Below are 21,347 nucleotides of genomic sequence, written 5' to 3' on the forward strand. Positions count from 1 at the left end.
AGATGTTTGTGGCTGGACCTCCAGTCAGAAGGGCGTGGTTCTGGACGGTTTCCGTGTTCACAAATGGACTAGTCCCTGGCCTCTGAGCCACGTGGCGCCTGCCTTTCAGAGAGACCAGACGGTAATTGAGGGTGTCTGCGTTGTGGTTCCTGCCCCCCGCCAGCCTCACGTACAGGAGACTGTCCCCCCATCTCCCATTCTCTGGGAGGGAAGAACCTCACTTACCCTCCTCTGGTCTGCAGTGGGAGGGACGGGGGGAGCTGACAGCTTCCTGCTCACCCCCTAGCTCCCGGTACGCAGGAGCTGCGGAGATAAATGAATTTGTGCAGTTGGAGTAATTTGGTAATTAGCTTTAGTAACACCCTCGGCCTGAGATGTGCCATAGATGCCTCAGTGTGGCTCAGGCTCCCCGAGCCAGGGCGGCGCTCGGGGTGGGGTGGGTGGGTGCGTGAAGGAGAAAGGGGAGAGTCAGAGCTGAAGGCTTCGGCAGTGGACAGGGGCGTGATGAGGGCCCCACCCGGGTCTGGTGGCCTCGGAGTCTGAGCTGCCGACCCAGACGTGTGGGGCCACACCGGCCTGCCCTCCTCCTGGGGGACCCGGCAGGTCCCTGACCTCAGAGTCTGCTTTCCCAGCTGCAGGGAGGCGATAACAGCCCACCGTGGGGGGGTCCGCGGGGATCGGAGGGTCCAGCCTTTTACCCAGGGGGGCTTGCCCGACGATGGGGTTCAGGAAACGGCGGTCTCTCTCTCTCCCCCCCCCCACTCCCCCACCCCCTCTCCTCCCTGACGCTTCTCCTCAGCCCGGCAGACCCCCTCCCTCCCCACTGACGGCCTGGCCGTAGCCGGGGTCTCTGCGCCTCGTCACCCTGCGGTGCTGTCGGGGCTTCGTTTGCTCGACCTGCCAGGGACGGAGCTGGGCGAGGCTAACACGTCTGTGCCCGAGCTGCTGGGGCCGCCGTGCCAGGGGACAGGCAGACTGCTGGGCACCCTGGGCCAGGCCCGGCGGGGCGGGGTGCGGTGAGGACGGGAGCGGGGTGAGGCGGGGGTGGGGGGGGGGCTGATGGTGCTGGGGGAGCATGGGGGGGGCTGATGGTGCTGGGGGAGCATGGGGGGGCGGGGCCACGTCTGCGCCCCTCGGTCTGCAGGGACTGCGTGCAGTGGACTGGGCGTGAGCGGCAGGGGCAGCCGGGGATGGGGGCAAACCGGCGTCTGCTCCCTGTCTCAGGGAGACACAGGGCCTCGGCGTCTCACTGGGCCGGGATCGCGAGGTCTTAAAATGGGCTGATTTTTAGAAAACGGAAAGAACGGCATTTTGTTGGGAAGCTCTCAAATTTTTCATGTTGGCAACAAATTCCGATTTCAAAAAAAAAAAAAAGTTCTGCCAAGCCAGATATGCGTGTGGGCAGGTCTGGCCTGAGGGCTTCCAGTTTGCAGACTCTGGCCCGGAAGCCGAGGTTTTCCTCCACCTTCGAAGGCGGCGGTTCCTTCCCCTTCGCCTTCTCGCGTGAGCCCGAAACGGCCTCACGCGGCGGGCGTCCTCCTTCCCGTCGTCCGGGTGAGGGCACCGAGGCCCGGGGAGGGTGAGTCGCACCGCTGGTCAGTGGCCGGGCCGGGCGTGGGACCCAGGCTCTCGGCCCCACAGCCTCCCAGGGCCGATGCGCACGGGAGAACAGAGGACACTGTGTGTGTGTGTGTGTTTTTTTTTTCTCGAACCCGTAACGACGTCTCTGTGGCTGTGAGGCGGTGACGATTTTCTGCCTGTTTTGCGGGAAGCTGCCTCCCCGCTGGGCTCCCCCACGTCCGTGTGGCCGGGCAGGGGATCAGGTGGCCATCCAGCGGCCATTCGCCATAGAGCAGGTGGCCAGACAGAACGTGCAGGTCCCAGGTGCGGGGCGGGGGCGGGCGGAGAAGCCTCTAGCCGGGTGCCGGGCTGTTCTGTGTCGCCGCAGTTAGGACGTGGTGAGAGGTGTAGTTCCCGCGCGTGGAGCGGCACCGTGTGACGTGGCCGTAAGTCTCACGCAGCCCCGTCCCGGAGTGTCCCCAGGGCTGGGGAAGCACCCGTCTTCCCGAAGGCTGCCTGCGAGCCTGGCGCGACGGCAGGGCCCCGTGGCGTCCGATCCGCCGGTGAGGGCGCCGGGCCCAGGAAGGCGGGCGGCCCTCGGGGCTGGGAGCGGCGGCGGCTCTGGCCTTGAGTGACGGATGACGCCATTTCCCGTCAGCCCTTGCGCTGGCCTTGAGTTGCGACGGATGACGCCGTTTCCCGTCATCCCTTGCGTCCCCTGGGAACGGAGCAGGTGCGTTGTGAGGTGCTCAGCGGCCTCTCGCGCCTCCGTCTCTGCGCGCCCAGGATTCGGGAGGCCAAGGCCCCCTGGGAAGGTCCCCTGGGGGTCATCGTGTCACTCCCCCAGCTTCCTGAGCTGCGGTCCCCACGTCTGCACCATGGAGATGACGAGTGCTGGCTCAGGGGCTGGCACATAGTAGGGCTCATATGTGCATTCTCTAGGGACTCCCGGGATCCTTCTCATTAGCCATAAATCAGGACGAGAGAAGTGACCTTGCTGGAGCAGACACGCAGTAGAGCTTAGTGTCCCTGGATGTGGCTCCTTAAAAAACCAGAGTTTAAGTTATTTAGAAGTTTCATTCATTGGTCATGGTTATGTCTCTGGCTGTGGAATGTCACGTTCTCCTGCCTGGACGCCCATCTCCCCAGGGCCCCGTGCTGGGCTGGCACCTTTGCACACCCTTTGGTGCTTGCCTGACCCAGGGCGCCCCCGCTGGGAGGGCTCAGGGGAAAGCCCTGGGCCTCTGGATTCGCCTTCAGCGCTTCGTTTTTCTAATCTAAAATGAGTACTGTCACGACTCTTTCTCCAGGCCTGGGAGCCCAGCAGCTGAGGCTGGTGGTGGTGGGGCGCCCAGGGCCCAAGCCTCAGGTCGGGCTGGGTCCCGGGGGGGGGGGGGGGCGCAGCGTGGGCGTGGTGGGTGGCATTTTCCTGAGGGGCTGTGGCAGCCTGGGGCAGCTGTCCTGGGTCCCAGCCCACAGGCAGATCGCCCTGGAGGCGGTGCGCACACCTGCTGAGGGCATCTGCAAGGTGGGGCCCCAGGGAGAGCGAGGAGGAGCGCTGCATGGAGTCGCTGCCCGGGACTGCGGAGGGCAAGCTGCTGGAGCGGGCCGTGCCCCACCTGGAACTCCACGGCAGGCGGGGTGGCACCGGAATGTTTCCCGAGCACAGAGCCCGAGATCTCTGAAACTTTGACCCCGGCTCTGCAAAGACCTTGCCGTTCCTGTCGGGAGGTGGAGGCGAACGGGGGGCCTGGGACAGTGAGCTGGGGAAGCAGAGGCATGGGGGCCCAGGGCAGGGTCTCCTGAGGGTGAGGGCGGTCACGCTGAAGCTCAGAGGCTTGGAGGACACCCCCCCTCACCCCACAATCCCTGCCAGTCTGGGGGCAGGTGGGCTGTCACTCGGCGGAGTCCTGGGCCACGCGGATGGAGCCTGGGCTGCGGCCGCCCCGATGCAAGGGCACGGGTCAGGGCGCAGGCAGCGGGGCGGCTCTGCCAGGGAGGCCGGCGGCTGTCCCCCGGCCCTCCCTCCGCCGCGCCGTGGCTTCCAGGGGGCGGGCGGTGCACTGTGTGTCTGCCGCCCCGCAGGCAGCCTGCCCTACGAGTACAAGATCGTGATCGCCGGCAACCACGAGCTGACCTTCGACCAGGAGTTCATGGCTGACCTCATCAAGCAGGACTTTTACTACTTCCCGTCTGTGTCGAAGCTGAAGCCCGAGAACTACGAGAACGTGCAGTCGCTGCTGACCAACTGCATCTACCTGCAGGACTCCGAGGTCACGGTGCGCGGCTTCCGGATCTACGGCTCCCCGTGGTGAGTGCGCTGCGCCTGCGCCGTCTGCCGGCGGGGTGAGGCGTGCTGGGGGGCCGGGGGGCGGGGTGCGGAGCTGCGGCTGAGTGTGCAGAAGGAGGGGGTGTGGGAGCCGGCTGGTCATTTAAAACACAAGTACACATCGAGTCCTTACTCTCTGTTGGGGACACAGAGGGTCCCCCAGCTGGGTGGCGATCAAGGTGAGAATGGGTCACAAGTGTTCTGTGTGCTGGTCAGTGTGTCCACAAGAGCCCCGGAGATGATGATGATGGTGATGATGATGATGATGATGGTGATGATGTTGGTGATGATGGTGATGATGGTGATGATGGTGATGATGGTGATGATGGTGATGATGGTGGTGATGGTGGTGATGATGGTGATGGTGGTGATGATGATGATGGTGATGGTGATTGCGAAGGCGGTGGTGAAGGTAATGATGATGGTGATAATTAAGATGCTAGTAATGATGGTGGTGGCGGCAAATCATTCCTGAACAAGTACCGTAAGCCGGGCCCTAGGCTAAAGTCTCCATAACCATTGTTCCTAATTCTTACTCAGGCCTGTGAGGACTGATTTATTGTCCCCATTTTATAGGTGGACAGACTGGCCGGCCGTTAGAGGCCCAGCTGGCAATAGCCACAGAGTGCCAAGTGCTGGCAGGGTGAGGATGCCATACACAGGAGAGAGGGACCAGCATGGCTTTGGATCGAACTGCCTGGGCTGAAATCTCGGCCTCACCTCTTACGGGCTGTGTGACCCCGGGCGAGTCACTTAACCTCTCTGTGCCTCAGTTTTCTCCTCTACAGAATGGGAGAGACACTGCCTCTGCCCCAGAGCACGGTGGCAAAGGTGTCGGGAGGGGTCAGCCGAGCCCCGTGGCTGCGCCGAGCTCTCTGTGAGCAGAGGCATCGTTCTTATTACTTGCTGCGGACCCCATCCTCCAACATGGCCTTCCCCGGAGCCCAGGGTAGTAGGGGATGGGAGCCCACAGGAGTCACTCAGTGTCCTACCCACTCTCCCTGCAGAGTGGCTCTGTGCACCCCATGGCTGGGCTCCAGGGAACCCCTTTGACAGCCAGCTCTCCATGCTCGTGTGTGAACAAAGGGCCGGGGTTCGGGGCCAGCCCGGGGGACCCCTCTGCCAGGTGGAGGTCCCGTGCTGGTGCTGCTGGGCTGAGCGAGGCCGGCTGTTGGTCTTGCCTTTGTCCAGCCGCTCCATGCTCAAGGCACCAGCGCGGTCCCTGCTTTTTCCTCTCGTGGCTGCCAGCATGGGCAGTTCGGAACTCTTCCGTTCCAGGTCCCCCCAGGGACCTGAGTTTGAGGAATGCGGTCCCAGCTGGGTGCACACCCACAGCGCATCCATGCTGGGCTCAGCCCCAGGCTTCAGGAGTGGGAGGGGCTGCAGGACAGAGAAGGGGCCCGAGAAGGGACTCGGGAAGGGCCTGGCGAGACCCTGGAGGGCTCCCCATTGGAGGGGGTATTTGAACTGAGGCGGAGGACACCCGAGAGGAGGCATTTCTGAGGAACTGTTATGCCAGACTCCTTGGGCCCGATGTCCTTTAACAGCCCTTAATGCCGGAAGCCAGAGGTGCCTCATCTGCATGGCATGATGCGGGCGGCGAGCTGGCCTTCCACGTGGCGACCCAGCCCTGGTTCCCCCTGGGCTCCAGGTGGCGGGAGGGGAGACCCACACCCCTTTGCTGGGCAAGTTTTACTAAATTTTCTGCTTCATGAGCCCATTGCTTACATCTGCTTCTGTAACACCGTGATATTTATCCTGTTCCTGCTGCTGCTTTACCCTCTGGGACCCGTGTGCCTGGGAAGGTAGGTCCCTGCCACCAGGCCCCGGAAGTCACAGCAACAGCAGAGACTGGGCAGTTGGGCAGTGGGGGATGGGGCACCCCCACTTCTTAGCTTTGTGACTTCGGGCAAGTGCCTTAGCCTCTCTGGTCCTTCTATGAGATCTGCACGGGCCCATCCAGAGAAAGGGCAGGCCCAGAGTTAGGCTGGGAGGTTGGTCGTGGCTTGTGCTGGGGAGATCTTGGGTGGAGGCCGGAGGTATCCTGCTGATACCTCAACCCTCCAGGCAGGGCAAGGCTTCCAATTACCCCATTTCACAGAAGGTCAAGGAGAGGCCCAGGCGAGGGTGCGGCTTGCCCAGAGCCAGCCAGTGAGCGGCTCTCCAGGCTCTTGGTCTGCTCTAGGATGGAGTCATTTACTGTCCTTTGATGAGCACCTGCCGTGCCCCAGGCACCAAAGAGGGTTTGCGTCCCCATGGGGATGGACACCAACCACCGATTCCTCGATTCAGTGAGAGCCGGGGGAGCTGGGGTGAGCGGAGTCTCCCACGGGAGAGCCCGAGGCTGAGGACACACAGCAGCCACAGGAGGCCAGGAAGGGCGTGTCAGGTAGAGGGGTCAGCCCAAGCTAAGGCCAGGAGCCTTGAAGGGGTGTGGTCATCCTGGGGGCTGAGTGTGGCCTCCAAGTGTGTCTCAGTGGGAGCGTTAAAGCTGCAGGCTGGGCAACCAGGCTGTGCTGGCTCTTGCTGTGGTGGTGGCTGTCACCCTGGGCATGTCTGCAGAGACTCACTGTGGTTGGGCCCTGTGTCCTCCCAGCCCCTCCCCCCTCAGAGGGCCACAGTTTCTTTGCCTGTGGCCGATGGTCCCTCTGCAAACAGAGGGAGGCAGGGGCACGCTGAGTGGGAGGTCCTTTTGGTATTGAGGACTCAGCACAGTGAGCCGGGACGGGGCAACCGAAGCAGACTCATGGTTACCGCGGCTGGCTCTTCTCCTAAGTGCTGCCACCAAGATATAGTCTGCCTCGGAGTTGGGTCAGATTTCAGTGGCTTCGACTTCTTGTTAGGCCGCACGCTTCGAGGCCCACAGTGGTCATCGCGTGCCAGCCCCTCTCAAGGCTCTGGGGCCTCTGAAATCAGGCCTATCTCTGCCACCCAGGAGCTCAGGATACAGGTGGTGACTATGGGGCCGTAACTACGCGCCTCGTGCGTGCCACGCCTTCACCGAGGCCCCGCCCCGTGCGTGCCATGCCTTCACCGAGGCCCCGCCCCGTGCGTGCCATGCCTTCACCGAGGCCCCGCCCTGTGCGTGCAACGCCTTCACCGAGGCCCCGCCCCGTGCGTGCCACACCTTGGCCCAGGCCCCGCCCCGTGCGTGCCAGGCTGGTCTCCCGTTTTTTGCGGTGGCCCCGCTGTGACGGGGCATTGCCAACCCCAACCTGCAGGACTGGGCGAGGCAGAGAGAGAATAATTTTTAACATGCAATATTAGGGAGATACTTATACTAAAAAAATTATTCGTTGTTTATTTGAAGTTCAAGTTTAATGGGGCATGCCGCGTTTTGTCTGGTCACCGTAACCCAGGGACAGTTTGATTCTGCCTGGTTTTCCAACTTTATAAAAACAGACTCATCCAGGATGCGTTGTATCATATCTGCTTTTTATGCTCGATATTATATTTTTAAGATTCTTCCATCATCATATGCAGTTAAAATTGGTTCTTTTCTCACTGCTATATAGGATTTCGTTGCATGAATATACCACAGTTAATTTATCCATTGTACCCAATTCCAGCCGCCCTTGCTTTGGGGCTATTATAAATAATATTGCTTTGAACGTTCTTGTATGTGTCTGGCTGTTTCTTATTGGTTCGTAGAGATTCTTTCTGTGTTCTAAATACGAGCCCTTTGTCAGATGTAATGTGACGAGCAGCTTTCCCTCCTCTGTGACTCGCCTGTCTCCGTCTCGGCAGTGGCTTCAGCTGGCCAGACTTTCTTAATTTTGCCGCAGTCAAATGCATAAGTGTGTTTCCTGGTGGTAAGTGATTTTCACGTCCTATTTAAGAAGCCTTCCCTCCCCCGAAGTCACGATGGTTCCGCTTCGTCTTCCGGAACTTTGCACTTCACGCTCAGGTGCTGGGCCCACCGGCCGGGCCGGGCCGTGCTCGCATTGCCGGTGTGAGGCAGGGTCCCGGTTTGTGCTTTCGCCCATCGCCCATCGACACCGCTGTGCTGTTCCGAGTTCGGAGTCCCTCCTTCCTGGCTGCCCCGCCCCCTCCTCCTTCCAGGCGGCGTCTGTGTCCGCCTCTCTCCTGGCACATGGCTCCTGGACCACACTGTCAGAGTGGCTCTGACAATCCATTTCTTTGAAGCCTCTTTTTCCAGACTACTAGAGCTTTTGAGGCTCCACAAGAGCAAGGACCCAAATGAATCTCTTTTGTGGGCCTCACTCCCGTGCCGAGGATGGTGTCTGGCCCATGAGAATAAAGAGCTGTTGGATGAATGAACAGAGAGACAAAGTCAGGCCGTGGGGACTCAGGTTGAAATTCAGGACTGGCCTGGTCTCCCTGGTCTGAGTCTGTGTGTGGACTCTGCCCAGGCCTGTCCCCCGCCTGCTGCCCACGGGTTCCTTCCTCCTTCTCAGCGCTCATCTCTGTGAAGAAGGGCCCGCCTGTCACCCCCAGGCTGGGGACCAGACCCATCCCCCCAGATCCCACTTCCTGCCTCCCCAGTAGAGAGGTCCAGCCCCATGTCTCCCCATCCAGTCTGGCAGGGAAAGGGCACGAGTCTCTCCAGGCCCATGTGTCTGTGCTGCCACTCGCCCAGGGCGCTGTGACCTTCAGGGCTAGGGAAGCCATTTCTGGTCCCCTCAGGTTCAGGCTCGGCACCGAGCCCTCCCCGAGAGCAGCTTGGAGGAAGGGGGCGGGAACCCATCGCAAGAGGCAGAACTCAGCTGTTACAGAATCCTGAGTGTTAAAAAAAATTCCGTATACGTACCGTATTCATTTATGGGTTTTGGATGCATTTTTTTTTTTTTTTGTTCTCATTTAACTGAAAACGGCCTTGATTTAAAAAAAAAAAAAAAGAGGGTGGGAGCGAAATTGGCACGCAGCTAGTCCATCTGGTCTAATTACTTCTGGTATTTTGAAAGAAGGAATCTAAACCTGCTGAGACATTAAACTTTGAGAAGTGGCTGCTGGGCCCTTGCCGGGCGTCTGGGTGCCAATCCCGCTTCTCAGCTTGGCTGCCCCCCTGGCGGGGTGGGGTCTTGGGGCCAGGCAGGGGTGTTGGGTGCCCTGCCCTCCTCTCTCAGGCAGCCAGGTTCCCCAGGGACCAGCTTTCTTCTAGCCGCAAGGCCAGACTCCAGCGCACACCCTGGCGGCAGGTCCCAGTTGTGCGACCTTGGATCAGAACCTCGGCTTTCTGTGACGTGACAGGGACAGTCCTCTCATAAGGTCATTCTTAGGACTTAGGGAGGTCATGTGTGTAAATCGTTGCCCATGCAGTAGACATTTGATACACGGTGGTCCCCCTCATCCCTAAATCTCTACAGCTCACTGCCTCCACTCTCCAGAGCAGGGCCTGGTGGAGATCAAGATCATTTATGTACAGCCAGTGGAGGTGTGTGGGGGCGCTGGGTGGCCCCTGGACCAGGCTGGGATGTGCACACAGCTGGCCGTGGGGTGGGGTGGGGACAGGAACCCTCATGCTGGTCCCCAGCGGGAGCTCAGGGTGTGCTCATGGATGCCACCGTGGCCCCAGAGCTGTTCTCCTTGCTTCCTGGAGGCTCCGACTCGAGCTGCTCGAATCTCAAGTTCTGACCCTTGTCCCATGGTACAGCTGAGGAGACCGAGGCCGCCCAGGTGAAGGGCTTTGCTTAAGGTCCCGTCGTGGCTGAGAGCCCAGCTGGGCCTGGACAGGAAGGAGGGGAGCCCACCCGCCCTGTGCGCAGAGAGGCGCTAAAAATGCTGCTTTTCTAACTTGGTGAAATATATCTATTTTTTAAAAAAACGGAACCGAGGGTGATATACATGGACCCCCAGCTTTCCCTCGCCTCACAGATGCTTCTCACCAGAATGTGGGTCCTGGGGACTGAATGCGAGGAGGTGGGAGCGGGTCCCGGCCCGCTCTGACACCGGAGACAGCCTCCCTGCCCCCGCCGTCCCCAGCCACGGCCCGATGCCCATGGGTGACAGCGGCGAGGCCAGCTCTGCCCACGGGGCCCCCTGCCCCGGCACCATGCTCCATCCCGACTTCGAGGCTGCCACCCTTTCGGGAGCCCAGTTTGGATGAGCACCCCCTGCGCGGTGCCCCGGGCCCTCGCTTCCTGCTCCGGGATGGCGGGTCTGGGACTCCGCTCCAAGTGCCTGAAACAGAGTCCTTCGCTCTTTCTCTTAAAAAATCTTTTAAATCAGGAAATGCTTGGTTTTTAGTTTCTCGCCAGTCGTTCTCAGGGGTGTTGGGGGTGTTGTGATTTTGGATTGCATGCTCATGTTCGGTGGGCAGCCCAGTTTGGGGGTGCGGCCGGTTTGGTGGCGCCCCTTGGAAGTGCGCGTGCTTTAGTCTGTGGGAGTGCACGGCCAGGGACCCCGTTAGGGCTGTTTCTTGGCTTAGGGCTTCCCTGGCCATGTGGGCTCGCCGGCTGGAGGACCAGCCGCGGGCGGCGGTCCGGAGTGTCCTCTTCTCTCTGCAAAGGTGTCCCGCCTCCCTGTGGTCAGCTGGCGGCCTTTGCTGGTCTGCTCTTGCCCCGAAGACCCCGGGGGCCCAGCCGGGGGCCCAGCTACAGGCAGGGCCAGGGCCAGGGGCCTGAGGCTGGCAGTCCCTGTGCCTCTAACGCTGCTGCGTGAGTTACACCTTCTCTCTCACTTCTAGGAGGTGTTAGCTCCGGGTCGTGGCCTCCCGTGTCTCGGGCAGGAGAGGCGACTCCTTCCCCCGCAGGCGCCCGAGGCCCTTCTTCCAGCAGAGTTCCGGGGAGCTGCCACAGGATCGCCCCATTTAACCTGCCTGGCGATGGGGCGAGGCAGGATTCTTTTCATTCCCATTGTGCGGAGGGATGAGGGAGGCTCGAGTACCTCGGGCAACTGGCCCTAGGTCTCCGCAGCGCTGGGTCCCCCCCTGGCGGCCGGGCTTGGTCAGCTCTGGGCGCAGCCGGCCTCGGCCAGCCGGGGGCAGCACCACTGGTCACTGCTTCCCAGCTCGCCCCTGGGACCGGCCCTGCCGGGCTGCAGGACCCAGACAGGGCTGGCCGTTGGGGTCCCGCATCCCTGGCGCTCTTAGCGACATGGTCCCCCGACCCTGGATCCCGTACGTGGGAAGCGGACTCGGCTTCTCCCCCCAGGGCCGTGCAAGGGTGAGATGAGCGGGCCACGCACGGCTGCCGGTCGGGGCACCGCGGGGCCCTCAGCGGGGTCCCCGCCCTGCCGTGTGGAGCCCGGGCCTAGTCCAGAAGGCCGTCCGGGGGAGCCATGCGGCCAGCCTCTCGGGCCGAGCTCCCCCTGGGGGCGCCGGCCGGTCTGGCTGGCAGGAGACAGGTTGGGCGGGCCCCGAGGACCGACAGTGTCCAGCACAGTGGTCCCGCGCTGCTAACCATGTCCCTTCTGCGTCCTCCACCGGAGCTTCACGGTGGCCGGCCTCGCACAGCGGGCAGTCTGCAGGGCCTGCGGGGAGAAATCCCTGTCCCCGGCCATGCCATGCTGCCCGGACACAGGCCACACGCCACACACACGCCACACGCCACACACACGCCACATGGCACACACGCCACACATCACATACCTCACACATGCCACACACATGCATAGTACAACACACACACATGCACACACACGTATACAGGCACGTGCACACATGTATGTATACACACGACACACGTACACACATAGGCTCATGCACACTCACACTCAACCTACACGACACGCAGACACAGGCACACACGTGCACGCATGCGCGACACCCCCCCCCACCCGCACGCATGCGCGACACCCCCCCCCACCCGCACGCATGCGCGACACCCCCCCCACGCCCGCCGCGCGCACACACGTGCTCTCCCACGTGTTTACAGATGTCTTTTCTCCCTCGGTGGTTGTGCACACTTCCCCATGCACGCTCTCCCGCACACACGTGCCCCCGCCTCTCACACGGCGCTTTCCTGTGCTTATCCTCCTCGGTTTCACGTTGCCGCCGTGTTCTCTGCAGAGGGCCCCCCGCTCACATCTGCACGCGCTTCCGCAGAGTGACGTCTGAGACGAGCACCTGCCTGCGACCCTCGGAGTCCCAGAGAAGCAAAAGAGGGCGCTTCTGCAGCAGGGCTGGGGGCGCGCTGGGTAGCAATGACGAGGGGCCCCAGGCTTCCCTCCTACTTATCTTGCTGCTGGCTTGCCCTCAGTGCTGTGTGCCCGGCGAGGTGTGTGATGGACAGCCCTGGGGGATGTGTCGCTGGCTCTGCGTGGCCCCGCGCCCCCTCTAGCAGCCATCAGCCCCCATGGGCGGTGGAGCTGGCACCCCTGCACCCCGCCTCTCCCTCCGCCCCCCAGCCAGAGAAACGCAAGGCAAACCTCTCTCCATCAGAGCTGGGCAGGCGGGGTGGGGGTTGGGACTGAGGGGCGTCGCCAGGAGTCAGAGGACTAACGGCCTGTGGGATGAGTGAACTTGCCTGGGGGACCCAGCAGGTCACGGGCCTCTGAGCCTCAGTTTCCCCTGCTGTGGAGCAGAGCGCAGATGACTGGGAGGCTGGCAGAGTCCCAGAAGGCACTGGGGGTTGGTGACAGGTGTCATCCTCCCCTGCGATGCCCTCGGTGCTGGGAGAGAATGTGGCCGGCTCCCCGGGAGTGGCTCGGGAAAGCCTGGCCTTTGAGGCAGCGGAAGGACAAGTGGACTGGGGGGGTCAGGATGAGCGGTTGGCTGGGGGGTTGGGGGGTTGGGGGTGGGGGGGGACGGACCTGGCCCAAGAGCGCGGAGAGGCTGTGGGGAGGACAGGTCTCTGCCCCCTTAAACGGCCGCTTCCACGCCCGTAAGAATGAGGGACGGAGGCGAGAACCCGGGCCGCAGCAGGTCCGCTGGACGAGGCCGTTCCCTGCTTCCCACAGAGGACGGGCCTGGGGCCGAGGGCAGCTGCCAGGCCCCCGCCCTAGGGAATGGCTGCCTGGGGAGGCAGGGAGGGTCCCCCAGGGGAGGTGGAAGGCTGGGGTGCAGCAGAGGCTGTGAGCGTCCTGGGTCTGGCTTCGGCCCTGAGGCCGCGCCTGTGAAGTGGGCACATGACTCCACCTGGGCAGGGCGGTCGTGGAGGGTGAGAGAATGGGCTGTTCGGCCGATGGCGATCCCGCTCTAGGCCTTTGGGCTCCGTGACCGCCAGGGCTCTGGGGAGGAGAGGGTCGATGCTTCGTTCTCGCCCGCCTGCTGGACAGGTAGAGCACCTGTCTGTTCATTCCATCCTTCATTCATTCATTTACGCATTCATGCCCAGGCTCCATCTGTCCGGCAGGAGGGTTTGACCTGGGCCTGCCCCGAAGGAGCCAGAATCAAGGCACTCAGAACAGGGAGAGTCACCTGCGCTTGGGGGGATAGAGGTGGTCAGGGGAGGCTTCCTGGAAGAGGTGGCCCTTCAGCCAGGCCTTTGTAAATACCTAGTCATGGACTCTGAGGGGAGGCCAAGAAGGGCATTTCAGATATCTGGAACAGCACTAGCGAAATCCTGGAGGTGGAGGAAGGCTGGGCTGTGTTCAGGAAGCAGAAGGTGGATTGTACATCTGATGGGCAGGCGAGGGGGTGAGCTCAGCAGGAAGTCTGAGCGGGATGGTCCAACGGGGCGTGGCCACAGAGCTGTGGAGGGCAAGTCACGTGGGCCGCCTGGCTCCTCAGTGGCACCATGTCCTGGTCCCTTAAGCAGGGGCTTTCCTCTGCCTGTGTCCTGAGGGTCAGCTGAGCCGAGACGTGGAGGCGGCTGGGGCAGGGGTCGCCGGGTCTCACTCCCACAGTTCTGGGGCGGGAGCTGAGTGTCCCGGCTCCGGAATCGGTGGTCTGGGGTTGAGCCCTGGCTACGTCGCTCTCTCCCCAGCTAACCCGGGGCCAGGGAGTGTCTGTGCCTCCCTGCGCCTCAGTTTCTGCATCTGTCAACCAGGGCGGTCTTGGCAGCTGCCTCCCCAGGGAGGCCGTGAGGGTCGATGGCTTGGGAGGAGCCTTTGGAGCTGCGCCTGTGTCCCTTGGTGCCCCATCGAGGGACACCCCTACCCCCCACCCCCCAGTCCCCTCTCCGGGCGTCGGGCCTTGGCCAGGGTTTTCCACTGGGCCCGCCCCACACAAGGGCACCCTGGGCTTCCTCTGCCCCCCACCCCAGCGTCCCCAGGGAATGGGGTGGCTGTACCCCAGGACGCTGGGTACACCCTCCTGCCGAGAGGCTGTGCGCCTCACCCGGGGCAGCACACCCAGAGCGCCCCGCTCCAGCCGATCCCCGGAGCGCGGTTCCGCCGGAGCGCGGTTCCGCCCCTCCCGTCGGCGGCTCAGAGCGTCGGGGGACCCGCTTAATGACTGGCCGCCAGGAGGTCACTCATATTGGCTAAGCCGGCGTAATTAGACGTGATGCGAGGTTACCACCAGCACACAGGAAAGCTGTTAAGGGGTTAACCTCTGAGAGATTACATTGTATTCAGCGCTCTGTTAAAGTTTGAATTAATTTTTCCCATGGGTTTGTTCACATTCTAATTTTCAACTAAATGAGACATCTGTTTCAGAACAGGAAAATTTGCTCTGGTTGTCATGGCAACTATCATTCTGTAAGAAAATTATTCCAATGGTTACTTTAGAACAGAAAGACAGAAATTCAGGACATAAAGCCGCCTCCGTCGCTCGGTTGGAATTCTGATTCCTCTGGCCTCCCCGGGGTCTGTGACGTGTCCGGGACGCAGGGCTCGGGGCACTCGGCGGCGGGGCTGGGGCCAGGCGCCGGGCCGTGTTGGACACGGGCAGCCTGGCTCCCGCAGTGCCCAGCACCGCGCCTGGGGCGTCCGTGGGTCTCAGACAGCGGCTGCCCCAGGCGGGTGGGCGCAGCGAGGGGCGGCCGGGATCCTGCCGATCTCGTGACAGGCCCCGTGAGGCCCCGCCTGGACCCTGGGCGGCCTCGCACTTCGCCTCCGGCCTCAAAGAATCTTGCCGGACAAGGGTCGAGCGACCAAATAGAGCATCCTGGGAGGGCCTGGGGCCTGTGTCGTCTTGAGCAAGCACAGACACCACCCCTCCCTTCGTCTGCTCTGCCCACGGCAGAGACCTGGGCGGCATCGTCGGCGGGGCCGGACGGTTTTCCTGGCCTCGTGCGGTCACCCGGAAGAGTCCGTCTCTTCTGCTGCCGTGGCCCCCGCCCTCTGGCCGCTTGCTTCTGCCAACGCTTTAAAGGTCCCCAGCCCCAGGAGGGCGTTCCCCGGCCAGCAGCCGGCCCGGGAACGGTCCCCGCTGGTCGCCCCGTGTGTGATTTGACCCTTCCTGTGCCCCACGGATTCTAATAAAAGCCAGAAGATCACGTTCTCTCGTCGACAGAGCTTCTGGGTGATAGGAAGGTGTAATCTTCTAAAACCTTCTCTCTCCCCGACTTCCTCCCCCGGCCCCCTGTCCCGCCCCCTTGTGTCGGGCGGTGGGGTATAGCAGGAGCCGTCATGGGGGTCTAGGCGGCATGGTTCCATTCTGCGCGGGTCGGGAGAGGTGCAGTGACCTGCCCAGGGGCTGAACCAGGTGGTCTGGTGCCAACTAAAGTGCCCTTTCCCCACTGGAGGGACACCAGGCCGCCCCCTCCCCCGGGCTGCCTGCTCCCCGACCCCAGATGCCGCGGGCAAGGCCTGTGGATCTCATGGCCTCGAAGGTGGGACGTGGGGTGAGATGGGGGTGGCGAGGGAGGCAGGAGAAGCAGCAGCAGCCGCCCCGAATCCTGCCCCGTTGACGCCTGCTTCTCCGGCCGCACTGCCTAGTACCTGCTGCGTGATACTGGGGTGTGGGGCAACCTCTCTGGGTGTCTCTGGGGGCAAGGCGGAGTCCAGCTTCCTGAGATTCGAGGTGATGTGTTTCCAGGAACCAGGCAGGTGCATCTGTGGGGGCAGGTGCAGCTGTCACCCCCAGAGGACGGTCTCTAGTGCTGGGTGAGGGGAGGGTGGGGCTGGCAGGGCCCAGCGGGGTTGGCCGCCTGGGCCTCTGTGGCCTCTGGTATATTTCTAAGCGTCTCTTTCAAGAAGCCGCCCCTTGCTGTGGCTCACAGGAGCTAATCACGTCTTCTCCCCATGATGACAGGGCCTCATCTTGTCTTCTAAATATTTGATTAGATTTTTGGAAAATGGGCCCTGTGTTTAGGAGTCAGTACCAGAAGCGCACTGCTCCTTCCCCCGCGGGCCGACGGGGCTGGGGGCTCCAAGGAGGCTGCCCGGGCATGGCCTTAGGCCTGCCTTCCTCGCTGCTGCAGCCTGCCCTGCTGTGACGCCCGGGCTCAGCCAGCGCGGGCTTGAGAGTGTCCAGCTCCCCGGGGCTCCGGAAATGTCAGAGCTGGGAGCTCGGGGTGTCAGGGCGGGAGAGGCCTCGGCCCCTCTGGAACAGGACGGTCAGCGTTTCTGACCGGGACCCATGGCAGGAAAAACATTGTGACTCAGTGCGCGTGTGTGCATGTGAGTGCACACACGCGCGCGCGCACGCACACGGCTGTGGGCATCTGTTTAAATATAAATATATTTAACTGAAGTATCCTTTCCCTGCTGTGATATACACTGATGTTTTCTCTTCTTTCTTTTTTATTATTTAAAATGCAGTTGTGACTCATCAAAATGCAGTTTGACACACCCTGCCGTAGGCCAGAGGCGTTTTCCATCCAGGCCCCATGGGTGGGTTTCAGGAGGTGGCTATAGTAATGGCGGTGATGGTGGTGGTCACGGTGATGGTCATGGGGGCGGCAGCTGTCACGCATTGAGTACTTACTACGAACCGGGCACTGTCCGAAGCACTTGACGTGGACTAACTGATGCAGCCCTTCCGACAGCCCTATTGAGGCAGACGGTGCTATTGTGCCCACTTTACAGCTCGGGGGATTGAAGCACAGAGAGACTGTGAGTCGCTTGCCTAAGGTCACGTCGGAGGTGGATCCGTTCTAACGCAGGTCTCTCTCGAACTTGGGTGTAAAATCGTATGCCTGTGTTTGGGGGTGCATTTGCTCTTCCGCCGAGAGACCCCCTCGGCCTTCTGCAGGTGTGCGAGGGCGGGTTCGCGAGATACGCAGAGCTAGGAGGAGGCCTCTGGGGACCGTCCCCAGTGCTGCCCACCCCGCCGCCAGGCCCCAGCCCTGGCCACCCGGTCTCTTCACTGGGCAGGTACTTCCTGTGGTTGGGGGTCCCTTGGCACAGCCCACACCTGGGGGTGCAGACGGCCCCTCTGCGGCCCTCCCCTCATCTGTTTCTCCTCTCACGGGTGTAGAGGGCAGATCCCCAGGCCCCCACCTGTCCACGTGGCTCTCTTGGCACCCACTCATGGCCGGATGTGGGGGAACCCCCTCGCCTCTCCACGCTTCCCCCTAAAAAAGCAAGGCCGGAGTCCACAGCTGTCTTCCTCAAGGCCGAGATCTAGGCTGGTAGGGGTTTGGGGGAGACGGCCTGGCGTGTTCCGCCTACTTTTAGGAAGTTTCCCTGGGGGTATGTGGGGCTCTCTCTCGAACGTGGGGGTCGCGTTCGGCTCAAAGTGCTGGCTGCCATCCCGAGGCAGCAGGAGGGGTGCGGTTTGACCCACCGTTGACAAGGTCGCTCGTCCGCGTAGCCCTCGGTCACGCACCGCCATTCACGGGACGAGTGTGCGTGAGCCCTGCCCCGGGCTGGCGCCTGGCGCTGGCGGCCAGGGGCCTGACCGTGGCGGCGGTGCCGGGGACTCTCGACGCGCCGGGCTGGGCTCCTTCGGGCGGCGTTTCTGAAATCACACCTCTCTCACTTCCCTTCCACGAGCCTCCCTCCGGAGGTGACGGTTTGGGGCCTTATCGTGACTTAAGCCTTAGGGATGATTCTTAGGGCGCTTTTGTTCCGAATGAAAACCCAACTCGAATGGCTTCCTTTTGGCCCAGAGAACTGGGCGGTCCAGCAGTGAGATGGGAGTCTGGAGCCGTTCGATCCAGCGGGGTCCCTGGGCCACGCACTCCAGCCACCTCCCCATGGGACGGCTTAGGAGCCACCGACAGTGCCCAGGGCCTGCGGCTCCTTGGTTCACACACAGGAAAGACAGGGCCCCCTTCTCTCATCAGCGAGTGAAGGGTCTGGGACGCCCTCCAGGTGGGGGGGTCGAGGCCACACGTCACCGCTGACCCAGCCGAGGGGAGTGGCACACATTGACCGGTCTGGGTCCTCACTGGGCAGCAGGCTGGGGTTCCATCGATTGATCTGGGTTCATCTGGCCCTGCCCGTAGAGCTGGGGACGGGCTCAGTCCTACCCGGACCCCTAGCTGGAGGCTTCGGGGGGGAAGCAGGAATGAGTGTCCCCAGTTGGAACCCGCTCAACAGTGGGGGAGAGGACGGGGGAGCATTCTCGCACAGCGGGGCGGTTCCTTCGGCGTAGAGCAAGAAAGGCCTTTGGCAAAAGCTGATTTTTTTAACTTTCATTTTTTTAATTATATACATCCTTGTCCGTCATAGACACACAGAAACTGCAGTTAAGCCAGAGGAGAAAGGGGAGAGAAGGCTGGCGGCACCCCGCGGCCCAGCGGGCGGCCGGGCCCAGGCGGGCCCCGCCGTCGCCCTGACCGGAGCTTCTGGGCATCGGGCCGGACCGGTGGCCGCGGGCGCCCTGCCCGCTTCCCCCCCGCCCGGGGCCGCTCTGACCCGCCCGCTCTCTCGCCCCGCAGGCAGCCCTGGTTTTATGGCTGGGGCTTTAACCTCCCACGAGGCCAAGCGCTGCTGGAGAAGTGGAACCTCATCCCCGAAGGCGTGGACGTCCTGATCACGCATGGGCCCCCGCTGGGTGAGTCGGCGCCCCGGCCCCCGAGGGTGGGCGCAGGGAGGTGGGCGTGGGGGTCCCGCGGTTCTGGGCCCAGCTCTCCGGAGCCTGGGGCACGGGCCGCCCTGTTGGCTCCTTGTTTCCTGAGCTGGGAGCTTGACTCTTTGTCCTGCAGACGCCTCGCGGCCACACGGGAGGGCAGAGTCAGGTGCTCATTTTACACGCGGGGCAGGTCGGAGCGTGGAGGCCATCGGGCAGGGCCGGGCTGGACCCGAGTCCCGGGCACCGAATGCCACGGGGCCATTCTCGCAGGCCCATCTCGTGCACCCCTCACCCGTCAGACCCCCGGGGCCTCACCCGCATCCCTGGCACCTGTGGGTGCCACCCCGACATCTCCCCTCACGCCCCACTTCCTGCCCGTCCGCTGCACCTCCAAACCGCGCCCGGCTCCTTCCTCTTCTCTCCGCCTCCGCCGGGCCAGTCCCTCTGTCTCTCGGACGCTCCCCGCGGCCTCCTCGCCGGTGCCCCAGGCCCGAGTCTCGCCCTGTCCAGTCTGTATCCCCGAGCAGCAGCAGAGGGGTCTCTGCGTGGCCCGTTTCGCCCCGCCAGCCCGCCAGGACTTTCTGTGGCTTCCTTAGCCCTCAGAGTGACGTTCAGGCTCCGGGCCGGGCCGGCCTCCCCCTTCCAGCACCGTCCATGCCAAAAGTGCCATCACGGCGCCTCGGGGGCGCGGTCCCTGGGGACGGCGGAAGCGGGTGGAGCTGGACCAGGGACTCAGCGCCACCGGACTGTGGGGCGGGGGGACCCGGAATGGCCGAGCACAGGGGGACACGGTCGGGGACGAGGGAGACCCAGAGACGAAGGCTGTCGGAGGAGGCCTGGGGGCCCCCTGGAGGAGGTGACCCAGGGTCAGGCCCGGGAGCGAGGGGGAGAAGGGAGGCTGCCCCAGGTGGGAGGGGTTGTGGGGCGAGTCCCAGGCCGGGTGGAGAGTCACTGGCTCACACACCTCTGCAGGAGGAAGCTGCCCTGACCACCTACTATGCGCCTGGCCCCTCCATCCTCCCTCACAAAGCACTGACAGGAAGCCTTTGCTATCCCTGTTTCTTCAAATGCAGGGAGCCCCGAACCCCAGGGCCCCGATAGGGCTTAGGGGTGACACACAGAAGGTTGTAACCAAGTCTGTGTTAAGCCCCACCCGAAGCCCGCTGGCCACGGGACGAGTTCCCGTCCACATTCAGCGTCACGGTCGCTCGCCGTGAGGCTCTTGGTGAGGGGAGGTTTGTCCTTCCCTCCCTTCCCTCTGTCCACCCCTCCGAGCTGTGAGTTTGGGTGTCCTGCTCTCTGGATGCCCCCGCCTGCTCCGCACCCCACACGCCGCTCCTGTCTGGGGGATACCTGTGTGCCCGGCGGCCGGATGAATTGTTGAATAAAACCAAGGCACAGAGAAGTCAAATGACTTGTCCAAGGCCACACAGCCAGTAGGTAGCGGGTCCCAGGACTTAAACCCGGGTGTGCGCCCCAAGCCTCCTGCTCGCCCACTTCAAGTCTCGGTTCTCTCCTTCCTCCTCCTGCTCCCCTCCCCCTCCCCCCTTCTCCCCCTTCCCCTCTCCCTCCATCTTTGCCTCATTCTCTCTCAGTCTCTGTCTGTCTGTCTGACCGTCTCTGGTGACAGGCGGCGGCAGCTCCAGTCTCGACTGCCCGCATGTCCGTCCGTCCGCCCTCCCGCCCGGGCCTGTCGCTGCTCGTGGGGCTCCCTCTCTGCGTCTCTCTCCCTGTGTGAGCCTCTCTCACGTCTGAGTCAGCGTCTGCTGCAGCCTGTCTGAGTCGGAGTCTAGGGACCCCCTTCCCTCCCGGGAAGCTGCACAGACCCGCCCGCCCACCCACGCAGAGAGGGGCCGGGAGGGAGCAGGTCGCCCGCCTGGAGTGTCAGCTGCTCTCCGCCTGGCGGATAACAAGCCGCCGCCCCGCGAGCAGACCCCGGCCAGGCGTGAGCGCCGCCACGCCGTGTGAAGCTCACTGCCATGAGTTCGCGGCATTTGCTTAGAAAGTCGAAGTCTTGTTCCCGGGCTCTGCTCGGCTGCTGGCTGCCCTTGGGCCTCGCCTGTCCCCCTCTGGCCCTGGCCTCGGAGAAGCCGTCCTGGAGGCCATTTGAGCACGAGTGGTCTGGGGACTCACAGCTATTGGGCACCCTCCACCCCATGTGCTTGGCCCACTCTGGGCTCTCATAAGCATGGCCGACTGCGCGGCCCACAGGGTGGGGGGAGGCCGCCCGGCCCCAGGCTGGGCCCCCGCTGACAGCCGAGGCGGGGCAGGGTTGGGGAGGGCCTGCTGCGGGGCTGGCCTCGTGAGTCCTGGACCTCCGTGCCTCCGAGGCCGCAGAAGCCGCCGCCTGGCCTCTGCGGGACCAGCGGCCGGAGTGCTTGCCCCCCATTGTCTCCCCGGCGCAGGCTTCCTGGACTGGGTCCCCAAGAAGATGCAGCGCGTGGGCTGCGTGGAGCTGCTCAACACCGTGCAGAGGCGCGTCCAGCCGCGGCTGCATGTCTTCGGCCACATCCACGAAGGTGGGTGTGCGGGCTGGCGGAGGCGCCTGTCCACGGCCCTTCGGAGGGGCCGCCTCGCCCCCCCGCCGCGCAGTCACCCCCTCCCTGACCTCCTAGCAGAGGGGAATAGCCCGTTTCTAATGCACGCTTTGTAAAGCCTCATCCGTCCGTTGGCCGTCAATCAGCTGTTGCTGGAACGTATAACTACAGG

The 21,347-nt window shown here is 63.1% G+C and overlaps 1 protein-coding gene across 2 annotated transcripts in view; it reads left to right on the forward strand.

Moving 5' to 3' along the window:
* The window catches only part of MPPED1 (metallophosphoesterase domain containing 1), a 65,209-nt gene that overhangs the window by 42,172 nt on the left and 1,690 nt on the right, over positions 1-21,347 (forward strand). For both annotated transcript variants that reach the window (XM_036237632.1, XM_016135762.2), the window contains exons 4-6: positions 3,646-3,871; positions 18,505-18,620; positions 21,044-21,157. In XM_036237632.1, coding sequence (XP_036093525.1) covers positions 3,646-3,871; positions 18,505-18,620; positions 21,044-21,157 — 456 coding nt within the window. The remainder of the gene's footprint in view (positions 1-3,645; positions 3,872-18,504; positions 18,621-21,043; positions 21,158-21,347) is intronic.

The sequence above is a fragment of the Rousettus aegyptiacus genome, unplaced genomic scaffold, assembly GCF_014176215.1.
Source record: "Rousettus aegyptiacus isolate mRouAeg1 unplaced genomic scaffold, mRouAeg1.p scaffold_m13_p_2, whole genome shotgun sequence".
NCBI lineage: Eukaryota > Metazoa > Chordata > Mammalia > Chiroptera > Pteropodidae > Rousettus > Rousettus aegyptiacus.